This window comes from Eschscholzia californica, unplaced genomic scaffold (assembly GCF_041429995.1).
Source record: "Eschscholzia californica isolate CP2 unplaced genomic scaffold, dmEscCali1.0.p SCAF_1, whole genome shotgun sequence".
NCBI lineage: Eukaryota > Viridiplantae > Streptophyta > Magnoliopsida > Ranunculales > Papaveraceae > Eschscholzia > Eschscholzia californica.
Window position 1 is genome coordinate 17543194 of NW_028238198.1, and position 14415 is coordinate 17557608.

Below are 14415 nucleotides of genomic sequence, written 5' to 3' on the forward strand. Positions count from 1 at the left end.
TATCCCGTATCTGCCACTTAAAGACGGGTGTTACTGGCCAGTAGCTTAACGCACACGCGGTAACATCTTAGCCGTCCCTCGAGAAATTCGAATATTCATCTGACGGTCAGATCCTCTTGCCCCTAACGTATCTCGCAGGAGTGATGACACGGAATAAATACGTCGGTTACTAGCTGGTTGTCATCAAGGCAATCCCTTTCCACCACTATAAATACGAGAAGCAAAACTCAGACAAAGGCATCGAATATTCGACTGCAATACTCGAGTAATCCATCTTCACTACCATTCCCATCGATAAGTCTCTCAAAGAGCTCTCCATTCTTCCAAAGTCTCTGACTCATCGTCTTAGAAGTTGGGAGATAAGAGCTTGGTAGTCCCGAATTGAACAGTAATTGGCTAGTCGTATCGACACCATTACCACCACCACCTTATCGCAGAAGAAAGCTCTCAAGTCTCATATTCCTCTCATCCAGCAGTAACTAGCTGGCCGTAATACCCTTTTCGCAGTAACTAGCTGGTCGTATCACCATCCTAATACGGCTACCTCCTCACCACATCACTCCCCTAGCGATAAGACGCTAGACGTATCATCATCATCCATCCAACGATTCTCACCGTCCGATCCACTTACGACCAGCACCTTATCGCAAGTTCACTTACGACTAGCAAGTTAACGACAATATATCATCACCATCACCCTCTTAGTACAGTAAGTATATCATTACCGTGGGGATCTGTTCCGACAACTCCACGAGCCGAGACACCTAAGCACTCCGACGACGGTTACCTCCTTATCGACCACTTTCTTTTGTTTATATTTGATCGAGTGTCTGACTTGACCGTCGGAGCCCCCTTAGGCCGGCACCATCCCGGTGTCCCCGAGGCTTCACGATCTTTTCTCTCTTTTTGTGTGCAGGTTCTTTTCGACACGTAGCCGGTACCCGAAGCATCCGACCCGACCCGACAAGACTTTTGACCGTCGACCCGTTGACTGTCAGACTTTCCGACCCGTAGACATTTTACCGTCTACAGGCTTTAGGTCATTTCATTCGTCAGGTTATAGGCAATTTAATTCGTCGGACTTTAGGCTCAGTAGTATTTTGCCAGTTATTGTGCTTATCACATCGTCTCGATGTATCAATGCCTTGTAACGACTACCGTAGATCGTAGTCGATTACTAAAAAAAATGCACTCAACAAAAAAAAACTACACTCATTATATAATGTAATTGCATCGTTAACCATGTAATTGCATCGTTAACCATGTAATGGCAGATTTCTAATGAATTCCAATGTCTTACATATCTTCCCATCAAGCAATTACTAGATTCATGTTCTATACTTGCCCCTAAAATGGTCTTATTGTTAGCCGATATTTTCTTCAGCCTCTAAATTTGACCAACTAAATTTATTTCTAATAGTAATTGTTTAAGATGGGACCTCCACTTGTAACAATGGGGGGCAGCCTAAAGTGAAGTCTGCCAATAGTAAAATACAGTTCCCTATAAATAACTCACAACGGGCCATAGGGTCGGAGGCTCGGAGCAGACAGTGAAACAAGGAAGAAAGGATAAAAAAGGAGCAAGTACTTGGGGGCATTCCGAGAATTGAACGTGGGACCTCTCGCACCCTAAGCGAGAATCATACCACTAGACCGAATGGCCACTTTGTTTATTTTTTTTTGAAACCAAGCGAAACTTTTTTCATTCATAAGTGATAAAATCACATTGTTTACATGGATGATAATTCTTATTTCTCTCTTCAAACTTCACGAGAGTTGCATACCTTTAAATACAAAGTGTCTCGTGAAGAGAAAGAAATTGGACTAGACACCGACTAAATAAATTGACCCTAAAGGTGGAAAGATGAAAGGATCCTAAAGATCACGGATAAAAAGACCCTAAAGGTCGAAAAAATAACTGAAAAAAAACTAAACGGACCACCAACTTTGTCACCGGAAAACCGTTGTCGTCACCGAGAAACCACCTCCGTCGCCGGAAAACCGCACCCCTCACCGGAAAACCGCCTTCGTCGGGAAAACCGCATTATCAAAGTTCATCTTTTCCTCTTCACGAATCACAATCGTGATTAAAATGATTTTAAAAACCTAATCCATACCCTCCATTGTAGATTAATTCGAATATATTCTTCAGATTTGGTTTATGATTTCTCATAGTTTTCTATACTTACTGGAAACCATAAACAAAACCCTAGTAGATCAACCCATGTTGGAACTATGAACCATCGACTGAGATCCATTGTTTTTGTTGTAGTTGTTGTTGCAGAGAAAAGAATTAGGATTTGAATGTGATTGTGAGAAAGAGAAGAAATGAGATCTAAGATCAATTATTCCGATGAAGAGAAAGAGAGAGATCAAGAGGAAGAAGTAGAAGATAATAGAATCTATATTATCTAGGGATAATGAAAGGGAAGGGAGCGGGTTCACCAATTTTTCCGACGGTAACCGCCACCAGAGGCGGGGCCACCAGGGAGGAAATCGCTCCGCCCGACTCTCTCAAAAGGCCACTTTGTTGTAATACTTAAACATAGGACTAAGTTTTTAACATGTGAATTAGGGTGATGAATCAAATTCAAAACTTAGGAAGTACATAAAAAAAAAATTCAAATTGAAAAGATAATGTCTTTGATAATCTACTAATTTGAGAAACTAAGATGTTTGACTATATAAAGTTACATCTCACTAATTATGTGAATTTTCAATAATAATGCAAGATGTAGATGGTCTCTATTTCATAAAAAAAAAAGATGTAGATGGTCTCAATATTAAAAGATAAAATATTTCTTGATTTTAAAAAAGAAATTAGATCAGTTAAGTTTGTTCCACGTTAGCTACGAAGTGTTTTCTCGCAAAAGCTAACTCCATTGACATATAAGCGAACTCCATTGACATAAAAATACACGAACATTTGCTAATACTTTTCACAAAACAAATCACTAACAATTTCATATACATTATAAAAAAATAACCATACAGTTCAAAGCAAACGATTGGTGAAGATGACCATATGAAAACTGAATTAGCAAGCGAAAAGGAAAACCACGTACAATCTGACCATAGTCTCAATGAAAACTCAAACCCTTCTCAATCGATTACAATAAAAATTATCTACAAGCACGAAGAACGGGAACCAAAGGATCGTGGGTGGATGACTTTTGTGTCAACGTGTTCAAGGGGGTAAAAGTCATCACCACAAAAATAGCAGCTCTAGGTTTAGGGTTTGGATAGACACCATGATTTGTGGTAATAATCATACAAACACAAGGATATTAATGGAAGAAGAGAAAATTAAAGCTACTAACTAGTAAATAACCAAACAAATAAGGGGTAAAAGTGGACGAAAATAAGCATAAAAGAGGGGGCAAAAGATAAAGAAAAAGCAAAAATAAGTAGTGAAAAAAGAAAGAAAGATAATTCCGGTTTAATAGTAGCGCCGTGGTTGAAATCCAGGCTGTTGCTATCTTCTCACGTTTTATTTCTTAATCAGTTTAGAGAGAGAAAGAGAGATAAAACTCTAGAGAGAGAAAACAAGAAGAAGAAGGTCTAGGAGAGAGAGAAAGAGGAAGAGGGACGGCGATATTTATTAGGGTTTCTAATTTATTATTTTTTCTGTTCTTATTTGTTTATGTGCTGATTCGACTACAAATCTAGGGCAAAACAATCGTTTACTTACAGAGAGCGGGATCTGATTTGTGAAAGCCCTAATAATGGAGATTTGAAGGTTCTTTCTGTTGATAGTTTTTTATGGTTTTGGCGCCCCGAAACCCTAATATTCGTGGGCGTTGACATAAAGGATTTCTTTTAGGTTTCTTGTTTGCTTATGCTATTTGGTGTAATTCTTTCATGCCGCCGGAACCCTTGCCTTGGAATCGGAAGGATTTCTTCAAAGAGAAGAAGTACGAGAGATTCGATTCTGTAGGTTATTTTGCAAGATACCATAACTCTTCTCATCAGGGATCTCGGGAGTTTTATCGACGGGAATCAGATGATTTCCCCAGACCTCTAGGTATGTTTCTTCTTCAATTTTCTTTCTCTTTGCTTGCCTTCCTACCTGATTTGGGTTATCTCAAATTAGGGTTTCGTGAAATTGCAGACCTTTTGATTACAATAAATTTCGTCAATGGATGCCTAGTAAACCACTGAATTCGATGCATCCGTAAAAAAAAAAATTGATTTGGATATTTCGTCCCCAAACTTGGTTTTGCCCTGCTCGGCCTGATGATTTGCGAGAGATCTGGGATTGCTTGTGCATTCCATATGGTTCCATCTTTCTCTTTTTTGTGCTTAAAGTTCTTTGTTTGTTTAGATAGCGATTCAGAATTGTTTTTGTTTTGATCTGCTGTAGGTCATGGTAGGTCTAGTGAGAGAAGGGGTGACGAAGAGAGCATTTTCAGACCTTCTATGTCCCGTAGTGAGGGGAGATATAGCCGGAACAGCCACGAAGTTAGAGGACCTGTCAGCCAGATGGACTGGAGGGGACGTTCGAGAGAGGATATCGATGGCTCAATTAATTCTTTCAGCAGGCACCATGAGTTAGGTGTTCAGAGGTCAGTCAGTGATCTCGTAACAGCTCATCCTCGTTCTAACCTTGAAAATTCACCAATTGATCACCTTCATACAAGGGATGAGCGTCATAAGAATGGTAATTTCGATGGCTTAGGCACAGGCCATAGATTTGAGAAAGACAAATCAGGGGGATCAATCCCCTGGAACCCTGTAAAGTGGAATCGTTCAAGCAGCTTGTCGTCTCGGGGTTCAGGTTTGAGCGAGTCAAGTAGTTCAAGGAGCACGAGATCTGAATCTAAGGAAATTAAGGCTGAGTTGCCTTCTAGAGGAATAATTCCAGTTCGATCCCTTTCAGTGGAGCCTTCTGGATGTGTGCCATCTGCTAGGAATGAAGAAACAAGTTCTAGGAAGAAACAACGGCTTGGATGGGGTCAAGGGCTAGCGAAATACGAGAAACGAAGAGTTGAAGGCCCTGATGAGAGGCCTGATGTGAGCACAAGGACTTCACAAGATACGATACCGAGCTTGTCTGATAGGAGCCCAAGAGTTGCTGGTGTTTCTATATGTTCTTCTCCTCCATCTTCATTTGCTTGTAGTTCATCTCCAGGTACATACACTTACTAGTTATCTTTTCTTTTACTAATTCTGCAGTTAATGCTAAAACTATAAATTTGTTTTTTCTGGTGATTTTCACTTTGGCTATTTATGACGTTCTGAAATAGGTGTCTGGTGTGGTGTCATCTTGTATTAATCAGGTTTTAAAACACTGACGGAATTTGGTTTATCCTGTATGAAGTCTTTTACCAATGAGCTTTCCTAGTTTGTCTTGTAAATAGTTTAGAGTGTTAGCTTACTTGGATATTTTAATCCCACCCTCCAGTTTTTCACGCTTTGGCATAGTCGCGTGCGATATCGTTAGTGCATCTTTGTGAATCGAGTCTCACATAAGCTGCGGTTTAGTTTGGGACATCTGGTTTCGCCTTATGATCGGATCAAGTGTTGAAATCTTTTGTATGATATGTGAACTTATGAAGTGATACCCTATGAATGAAATAGTGCGAGGATGTATCACGCTTTTGACACCACGGGACTGATATTCCAGCCTCCTATCTGTCCACTTGCTAGACAGGTGAAACCCTATGTTTCTTCGCAAGAATAACAAGTTGGTACTACAACAAGAAGCTATTTTTTTCCGATTTTGTGGCCAGCAACTCCAGACAGGTCATTTTGCATTTATGGTTAACAATTAGGTGATTGGACAGTATGCTGAAAAATTAATTATTCAAGTCAGTAATTTATTTTTATCAATCGTTCAACTGCCTTTTAAAGTATTGGTTCCATATAATTTACTCCTACGTTCTTAAAGTTTGCAAACATATCGCTTGGAATTTGGAAACCATTTGAGAGTTCATCTGAAACTGATACCATGATTGGACTTGATCTTCTATCCAATCTTATTGGTTTATGTTCATATAATTTTCCTAATTTCGGTTGTACTTGCATCACTAATAGTACAAACATTTTTTCCGAGCAGGTTTGGAGGAAAAGTCTCTTAATAAGAGCTCGAGTATTGATTGTCACACAAGTTCACCAAATCACGAGTTTCAGTATTTCACCGAGCGGTTCTCAGTAAATGTGGAAAATCTGGAGTTCACTTCAAGTTCTAAATTGAATGGTCTGCTTCTTGATTTGCTGCAACCAGAGGATGCAAGCTCTGGGGACTCAAAGATTATGAGGTCTACTGGTATGAATAAGTTACTTCTGTTGAAGACTGGATTTTTGACTGCGGTGGAGAAGGTTGAAAGTGAAGTTGACAAGTGTGAAAATGAGCTTAAGTTATTAAATACTGAGCTTGAAATTAATGGTGCTTCTGAAACAGTTTTTGAACCCTTACAAGTGAACTTAGAATTAAAACCTAGTGAAATAGCTGGTGCAGTATCTCAAGCAGTACAGAAGCCTTCTCCTTTGCAAGTAGCATCTCTTGATGTTGTGAACTTGGATAAGACAACTCTATGTGGTGATACAACGAGACAAAATAATACTGAAGTAGAGGATGACATAGATAGTCCTGGAACAGCTACATCAAAGTTTGTTGAACCACTATTGCTGGAAAAGACAGGCTTCACATCTGACTTTGAGAGAAACACTGGTTATACTTCTGTTTCCAGGAAAGTGGGTTGTAGATCACCTCAAAGAGAAAGTTCTTCCTCAATTGAAGAAAAATCAACAAGCGAGCCTTGTACCGAGGATGTAAAGCTCACGAACGAAATGTACAATGTATCTCATGGTTCTAGTGATTCAGGTTTACTTTCCAATGAAAATATTAAATTAAGTGAATCAATATTCGAATCCAACCGGGATTATGCGAGAAATGCGTCTGATGAATTAACTAAGTTATTGCCATCTGATGGACTCAAAAGTGATAGACCGCAAGCAATTAATATTTCATGTGATCAAAACGATTTGCTCGTTAAAGAAAAGCTTTTGGCGAGAAATCATAGTCGAAGACTCAAAGAGCGAGTTCTTTCTCTTAAATACAGAGCACTACAGCACATGTGGAAGGAAGACATGCATATGATTTCCATAAAGAAGAATAGGGCTAAATCACAAAAGCGGTGCGAGCCGAGTTTTAAAATTTCGCACAATGGGCATCATAATCATCGGTTTTCCGTTCCTTCTCAATGCACTTCATCTGGTATGTTTAAGGCTTTCTTTTTCTACTTAAATGCAATTTTTTATATTTCTTTTCCGTTCCTTCTCAATACTCAATTTTTCATTGCAGCAGGTAATTTAAGCCTCGTACCGACCAGAGATATTGTTGATTGTAGCAGCAAATTTCTATCAGATTCTCGACTGAGGCTACATAGGAGTTGTTTGAAGATGCCTGCTTTAATGTTAGATGAGAAGGATGAGAGGTTTTCGAAATTTGTTACGAATGCTGGCTTAGTTGAAGATCCCATTTATGTTGAGAAAGAAAGAAAGATGATAAACCCGTGGACGCCTGCAGAAAAGGAACTATTCCTGGAGGTGCTGGCTATGGTTGGAAAGGACTTCAAAAGAATTGCTTCTTTTCTAGATCACAAGACCACAGCTGATTGCGTTGAATTTTACTACAAGAACCATAAATCGGAAAGTTTTGAAAAAATAAAGAAGCTGGAGCCCAGGAAGCAAGAGATCTCATACCTAGTGACGTCTGGTAAGAAGTGGAATCATGAGGTAAATGCTGCGTCTCTTAATGTGATAGGAGCAGCTTCCTCTGTTGCAGCTAATGCTGGTGATAATATGAAAACTCAGCAATCTACTGTTGGAATGTCATTCCTGCCAATAAACCGTGATCGCAAGTCAAGCAGTTCAGATGTGCCAAGGAATGAGAGGGAAGTTGTGGCAGCAGATGTTTTGGCTGGGATATGTGGTGCTGTATCTTCAGAAGCAGTGAGCTCTTGCATTACTAGTTCTATTGATCCCATAGAAGGTTCTCAGGAGAAAAAGATGCAAAAGAGGAATTCTTTGGTTTATCGCTCTTCGACACCTGATATTGTGCGAAAAATTGATTGTCAAGAAGCCTGTTCAGATGAGAGTTGTGGGGAATTGGACTCTGTGGACTGGACTGATGAGGAGAAATCAGTTTTCCTGACAACCTTCAGGACTTACAGTAAGAACTTTACAAAAATCTCCAGTTGTGTTGGGACCAAGTCGACAGAGCAATGCCAGATCTACTTCAGTAAGTCACGGAAGATTCTTGGTCTGGATTTAATCCAGTTTGAATCAAGCACACCACTGAATGATGGTAATGAAGGAAGTAGTGACACAGAAGATGCTTGTACGGTGGACATTGAGTCCGCACCGTGCAGCATGCAGTCGTGTACGAAGATGGACGTCGAGGCTCACATAATTGACAATACATCAAGGAGTGACGGAATCTCTCTTATTAATACTGAAAATCTCAAGTTAGATGAAAATAATGGACTGGAGCAGTTGAGCTGTGAGGAAGCTGGCCTTAGAAAAGTTACAGGTGATTGTTGCAGTACTGTCAAGACTGAGTTGGACATCAGTGGGGAAGACAATTTAGTGAAGGAGTCAGGGATGAAGATTACTGCAACCCCAGAGATGTCAAAAAACATAGATGTAATGGTGGAAAGACATGTTGAAAAATTGAGTTGTGATCTACCTGTGCAAGGTCTTGAAGAGGCTGATCATCCTACTGAAACTCAAAATGTAAAAGAGCAGGAAATTAATGGGACATTGTCATTGAATGATGAATCATCGTCTGGTGGTAAGCTAGGAGGACCTGGCAAGCCTAGAATAGATGTTTCAACAGAGCTCAAGTGCATTCTGGATTCTCCTGCTGATAAGCTTAAAGAAGAAACATCAGGAGTACAATTTTTGGTGCATGGGAGTGGTAGTGATCGTAGATATGATGTGAAGAATGGTGTGGGTATGGTTAGCAGTAGAAGTAGCTCATGTTGTGTTGTACCAGAATTGAAGACGAACAAAAGTTCTCCTATGAATGGAGCTGCTGTGCCACTGGGGTTTAGTTCGACTCCAAGTTATTACTACCAGAATTCCCATGAGCGAGTGCCTTCTCGGCAGGAGTCTGAGGTCAATGAGTTGCAGCAGAAAGAAAATTTACCTTCTCTCTCTGCAAATCTGTCGTCGAGAAATGGGTCTTCAATCCAGCGTGAATGCCATCTTGGGGAGTCTACAACAGTATCAACAGTAAACTTGGAGGACCCCGGGAACGAGCAGCATCAGAAATTAGGAAGTACAAATATTTATCAGCCATATATGACAGGACATAACACACCTAACCAGGTTGAGCCCTCTCAGATTCTCAGAGGTTATCCACTAAAGGTGCTTAGTAATAAAGACAATAATGGGAAAGTTGAATCAATTGCCCATGATAGTCATTCTGTGGTAAAAAACTTCTCAAATGTAATCAGAGATTTACCATCAAATCAGTGTTTGCAACAAGGCCTTCATCAGGAGAAGAGAAGCGGTGTGAAACGTCCACGTTTGTCAACGGACCTTCCACCTATAGGCAAGAGTAATGAACAAACACCGATCATTCATCCCCGGAGTAACACCGATACAGAGAAATCTCGGAGAACTGGTGATGTGAAACTTTTCGGTCAGATTCTCAGTCATCCCGCACCTGTGCAGGCATCATCGCAGACCCCCACTACGAAGCCCTACAACTGGAATGCATCTCCAAAATTAAGCAGCAACAAGTCATCTGACTTGAACCTCATGACCAGTAATGGGGGGAGAGATGGAGCTTCATTGGCGTCAAAGTTAGAGTCTGGCAGTTACTCAGGATTAGAGGGATACCCGGTGAGGAGTTTTCGTTTCTGGGATGGGAATAGAATACAGACGGGGTTGTCTTCGGTGCTTGATTCTGAAATCCTATTCCCGAGTTACCCTCCACCTATGCCAGTCAGTGATCATCAGCTTCAACCACTGCAAACGGTAGTCAAAAGGAATGACCGGAACTTGGGTTGTGTTTCAGTGTATCCTAGTAGTGATATCAGTAGGACGAATAGTAATAGGACATTGACTGATTATCATAAGATGTACAGAATCGATTGTGGGACTAAAGATGGAAAGCAACATGAGTTATTCTCAGAGATGCAGAGACGTAATGGTTGTGAAATGATACCGGGCTTCCGGCAGCAGCAATACCAAGGGCAACAAGCAGTGATGGGGGGGATGAATGCGATGGGCGGCAGCGGAATCCTGGGGGGCAGTGCTGGTGTTTGTAGTGGCGAAGCTGGTGTGTCAGATCCTGTTACAGCGATACAGTTGCATTATGCTGCTGTTGCTGAACAATACAGTAGTCAGGCTATGGCAAGGAAAAGGAGACTTGGGCAGCAGCAGGAGGATGTACGCCCAGGTAGGTAGTAGGAAAAAAAATAGAAAAATCTTCATTGTTGTGGCAGATCAATGATCAGAATATGGTTCTTCTAATAGAGAGAGGTCATTTGAGGTATACTAATCTTGTATGCCCAACTCTTTTGTATAATAGTTTTTTTTATTTTGTGATACACCTTAAAAAGTGGGGAAGGCGGAAAAGAAGATGTGGGAGGGGGGTTTTGATTCTTTTGTCAGAAGATTTAGTAGTCTCTTGTAATATGCCGCAGCTATCTCTGTTTGTTGTTGTATTTGATGATGGAATAGCGCATCAGATAAATAATCTCCCTAACTTTTGGTGAAGAAAGAGGCCCAGTTCTTCCTCAGGTTTCTCTCTCTCTCTCTCTCTCTCTCTCTCTCTCTCTCTCTCTCTATTATCAATTCATCTGTCTCTTAGTACATTTTTGGTTAGTTTAAAGACTCAGTGTATACAATTATTTTTACATTTTTATTCAGACTTCAGTACAGCAGGAAACTAAGGAACTTTGAATCTCTCTCTCTCTCTACATATATATTTGTTTGATTATGTCATTTATCATTTCAGCCTGAAGCAAGATGATGCTTTACTCTCCTATGCCTCTTTGGTCAATTAGTTTTTATGGCCATTTTTTTAGTCCAAGAATAGATTTGTAATTTTCATCTATACCTCCGGCCACCCCCTCTCCGTTTCTCTCTCTCTCTCTGTCTCTCTCTCTAATTTTATTAGATTGAGTTGGATGATTCTGGAGATGAACTTGTTCCGAATTCAGAACCAGGTTATATTAGATTCAAGTCAACATTGAAGTGGTCTAATTATATCAGATTGTGTGGTATTTTTCCTTTGGTTCCATTGCTCCACCAAGAGTTTTGAAAGGTTAGAAGTTGCAATATCAGATATCATTAGATTTCCGATAGAATTCAGTTGTGATGGGTAGATAGATTTCAGTTGGAGAGAGATAGAGAGAGTTCTTAAACGCAATAGTAATAAAATTCATTAAACTGAAACTGTCTGGGGGATCGATAAAATGAAAACAATTCTGAGTCCTGCCTCTTATTCTGACCATCTGTTAATTCAGTTAGTTAGTAACACAGATTACCCGTCGAAGAAGGTCCAGTAGTCATACCCTTGAGCAGAAGTGGATCCCATACCACAGTTTCTCCACATTTCCCACTTCCTGCACTAACGGCTTGCATTTCACTGGACTTTTCAGTTGACAATGTTTCCTGATCTGCCCTCTTTGTTGCAACTGATTTGAGTCGAATTCTTTCGGCTCTAGAACCAATAACTTGCCCTAATATTGATGCACCAATTGTGAAAGCCATTGCCGTTTTTGGCATCAATACTGATTTCCTTAGCATAGCTATGAATGGAACAGCTGCATGAACAGCTATAAACCAGTTTACTGAGAACTTTTCTGTGTGTTCTCTCCATATCCCTAGAGGGATATTGACTGCCATTCCTAACATTCCAATTGCCAACATCTTCGTCGATAATGCCTGAGGGCGGAGGGTTTTCACGAGGGCTGTCCTTGCCAATGCTGCTCGAGCCGCAACTATTGCAGGTGGGCATTTGAATTTCATCCCTGGCGGAGGTTGCAGAGCTTTTGTTATTAAGGGCACTACATTGCTAACTGCCCTATACGACTTGGCAATTGGGCAGTTCCCCTTCTCCAGCCACTCGTTTCCCACGGCTTCATGTGATGAATCCTTTCCCTAAAAAATCAAGGCGTGAAGTCAGGATAAGATTTAGAGAAGATTGAACTCTTCTGTATATGATTGTTATCTACCTGTGAAGACTGGTCCTTTCTCTTGGAGGATTTTGAATTGTTTTTCTTCTTGAAGAAATCAAAGCTGAATGGCCCTCCTAGTCCGAAGGCTGAGAGACTAATGGTGGCTGCCTTTGCTGCCAAGGGATTGAACTGCATTGGTGTTGGCTTAGACTCCAAATTCACAGAATGCAGGGATGTTTTTCCTGATAGTGGAACAACTCCATCGTGCCCATGGAATAGCCTAAACGCCATACCGAAATTGGGTCCATCTTCGAATATCGGACCTTTTGCTCCCCGCACCTGAAGAAATTAACGATTCTTCAAGTTTTGAGAATAGTTCATATGACATGAGCAGCAATTGAGGATCAGGCAATCAGCAGTGAAAGTTATTGGGTTTATCTACAAAGTGAAGTGAAAATATGAAGATAATAAAAGGGTACGAAAGAAGCTTACAGGGATTGAAAAATTCGGTGCTGAATTAAACGTAAATGTAGTAGGTTCATTGATGTTCCTCAGAAATGGGCATCTTTGAATGCCCTCATCAGCAAAGGTGCATTCTGAGTTTTGTGAATCTCCATTCTTGTTGCCAAAGAAGAAGTCCATTTCTACAGTTCAGTAACCTGCAGACAGAGATACAAGGAAGTGCATTATGAAATAAGTAAGAAAGTACTATCAGTTCGGCCGGAAAGAAATAAGATCATTTCCACATTATCCGGATCAATACAGACCGAATGAAAAATCATGACATTCAAATTTAGTTTCTCAAAAAAGGGCAATAGATCAAGGGGAACATGATGGAAAAATCCCCAAGTATGTCTGACTTTACTGAACTGCCTTGAGCATTGGCAGAAACTTCATGTCATCCTAGACATATAAGAATGGACTCAATTATGCCCTCAAATAACCAGATTTCATACCAACAACAACTATTCAGAAAGCAGCAATTCTCAAAGGAATCAAACCCTAGGTCACCAACCAACCAAAGGATGAATCCAACTCCAATTGGTACGAACACGAACCATTTCAATCACATTTTTACAGACAAAATTGAATTACAATTTAAAAACACAACAACAATTAACAAGATTTAAGTACTCTTAAATTAGCAAAGACACCCAGAAAGAAATTGACATCAAATTCTTAAAATCTAACAAACAACAAAACCAAAAAGTGTTCCTTACTCAATCCAACCTACAAGAGATCTCATTGGAATTCTAGGGTTTTCAATAGAATCAACTATACCTTGAGAGACGGCTAGACTGCCTTATTATGAAGAAAAACGGGACCTTTTCGAACAAATCGAAGAGATAAGAGACGTATAGACAGAATCAACTAGTACTGAAAAATGGGAGAGGAAATCTAGAGAAAGAAAGAGTTAATAGAGAGAGAGAGAGGTTTACTGTAATAATTTGACGTGGTTCCCACACGCCAAATTTGACGAATTATCAATCCTTTGAGAGTTAGGTGCCCACGAACTTCTCGTTTTTCTTTCTTCTATTAATAATTCAGAATGAACCGTTGGATTTTGATTAGTTTTGACCGGTTGTTTCTTAACCGTTGATATTCCGACAAATACTTGCTGGTGGTTGGGTACCCCAAATTTGTCTGCCTCTTTTACCCTATCTATGGCACAAGTGGCTATGGAACTTCAACAATGCTAGGGGGAGTCTCATCAAAAAAAAAAAAAAAAATGCTAGGGGGAGAGCACCCGACCAAACTGCTGTAGGGCCCGTACAAAACACAAATTGTGAGATGTCCCATGTGCAATCCGGGTGCCTACAATGCTTTAAGCGAGGTTCTTCTCCCACCCCGAAAACACTTTCGCCAACTAATAACCCGGTTGAATTCGTGGCGAAACACTTTTTCTCTTTAAATCTTATCCGCACATATTCTATTGAGAATCAACTGGATATTGGACATTTTTTTTAACAGTATGTATCTCATTTTACAAAAAGATTTGTTCCATGGACTGAAGTTATCGATTGATTTTTTCGAACCATACACCATTTTTGTTCATTTTGAAGTATATTCTATATCTCATTAAGGTTGTGGCAAAACAAGATATTGCATTAAATCTCAGGAATTTATGTTCTTCAATTCTCATTTTCTTTTAACCAACATGTAAATTGTACTAACCAATTAGGCTGAAGATAACTTAGCAGATCACGTCTTCTATGATGGTACGGTGGTAGAGAAGAACGTTAAGAAATATATTGTTTTGTTTGATGGTGTTACG

The 14415-nt window shown here is 40.1% G+C and overlaps 2 protein-coding genes across 9 annotated transcripts; one reads left to right on the forward strand and one right to left on the reverse strand.

The window, feature by feature from the left end:
* Positions 1 to 3317: 3317 nt before the first annotated feature.
* LOC147564726 (uncharacterized) lies at positions 3318 to 10923 on the forward strand. Of its 7 annotated transcripts, none has more exons than XM_086649617.1 (4): positions 3318 to 4024; positions 4364 to 5131; positions 6059 to 7219; positions 7307 to 10923. In XM_086649617.1, exons 1-4 carry the CDS (start codon positions 3862 to 3864, stop codon positions 10420 to 10422), a joined length of 5208 nt encoding a protein of 1735 aa, XP_086505743.1. In that variant the 5' UTR covers positions 3318 to 3861; the 3' UTR covers positions 10423 to 10923. The 7 variants fall into 7 exon arrangements, with proteins under 7 accessions (XP_086505743.1, XP_086505756.1, XP_086505736.1 ...); XM_086649630.1 differs by having other exon boundaries at positions 3395 to 4024; positions 7310 to 10923; XM_086649610.1 differs by having other exon boundaries at positions 3416 to 4024; positions 6056 to 7219.
* Positions 10924 to 11379: 456 nt separating this feature from the next.
* LOC147564727 (uncharacterized) lies at positions 11380 to 13684 on the reverse strand. Of its 2 annotated transcripts, none has more exons than XM_086649674.1 (4): positions 13580 to 13684; positions 12633 to 12799; positions 12198 to 12479; positions 11380 to 12123 (listed from the first exon to the last, which is right to left on the reverse strand). In XM_086649674.1, exons 2-4 carry the CDS (start codon positions 12780 to 12782, stop codon positions 11491 to 11493), a joined length of 1065 nt encoding a protein of 354 aa, XP_086505800.1. In that variant the 5' UTR covers positions 12783 to 12799; positions 13580 to 13684; the 3' UTR covers positions 11380 to 11490. The 2 variants fall into 2 exon arrangements, with proteins under 2 accessions (XP_086505800.1, XP_086505792.1); XM_086649666.1 differs by having other exon boundaries at positions 13422 to 13651.
* Between the last annotated feature and the right edge of the window lie 731 nt (positions 13685 to 14415).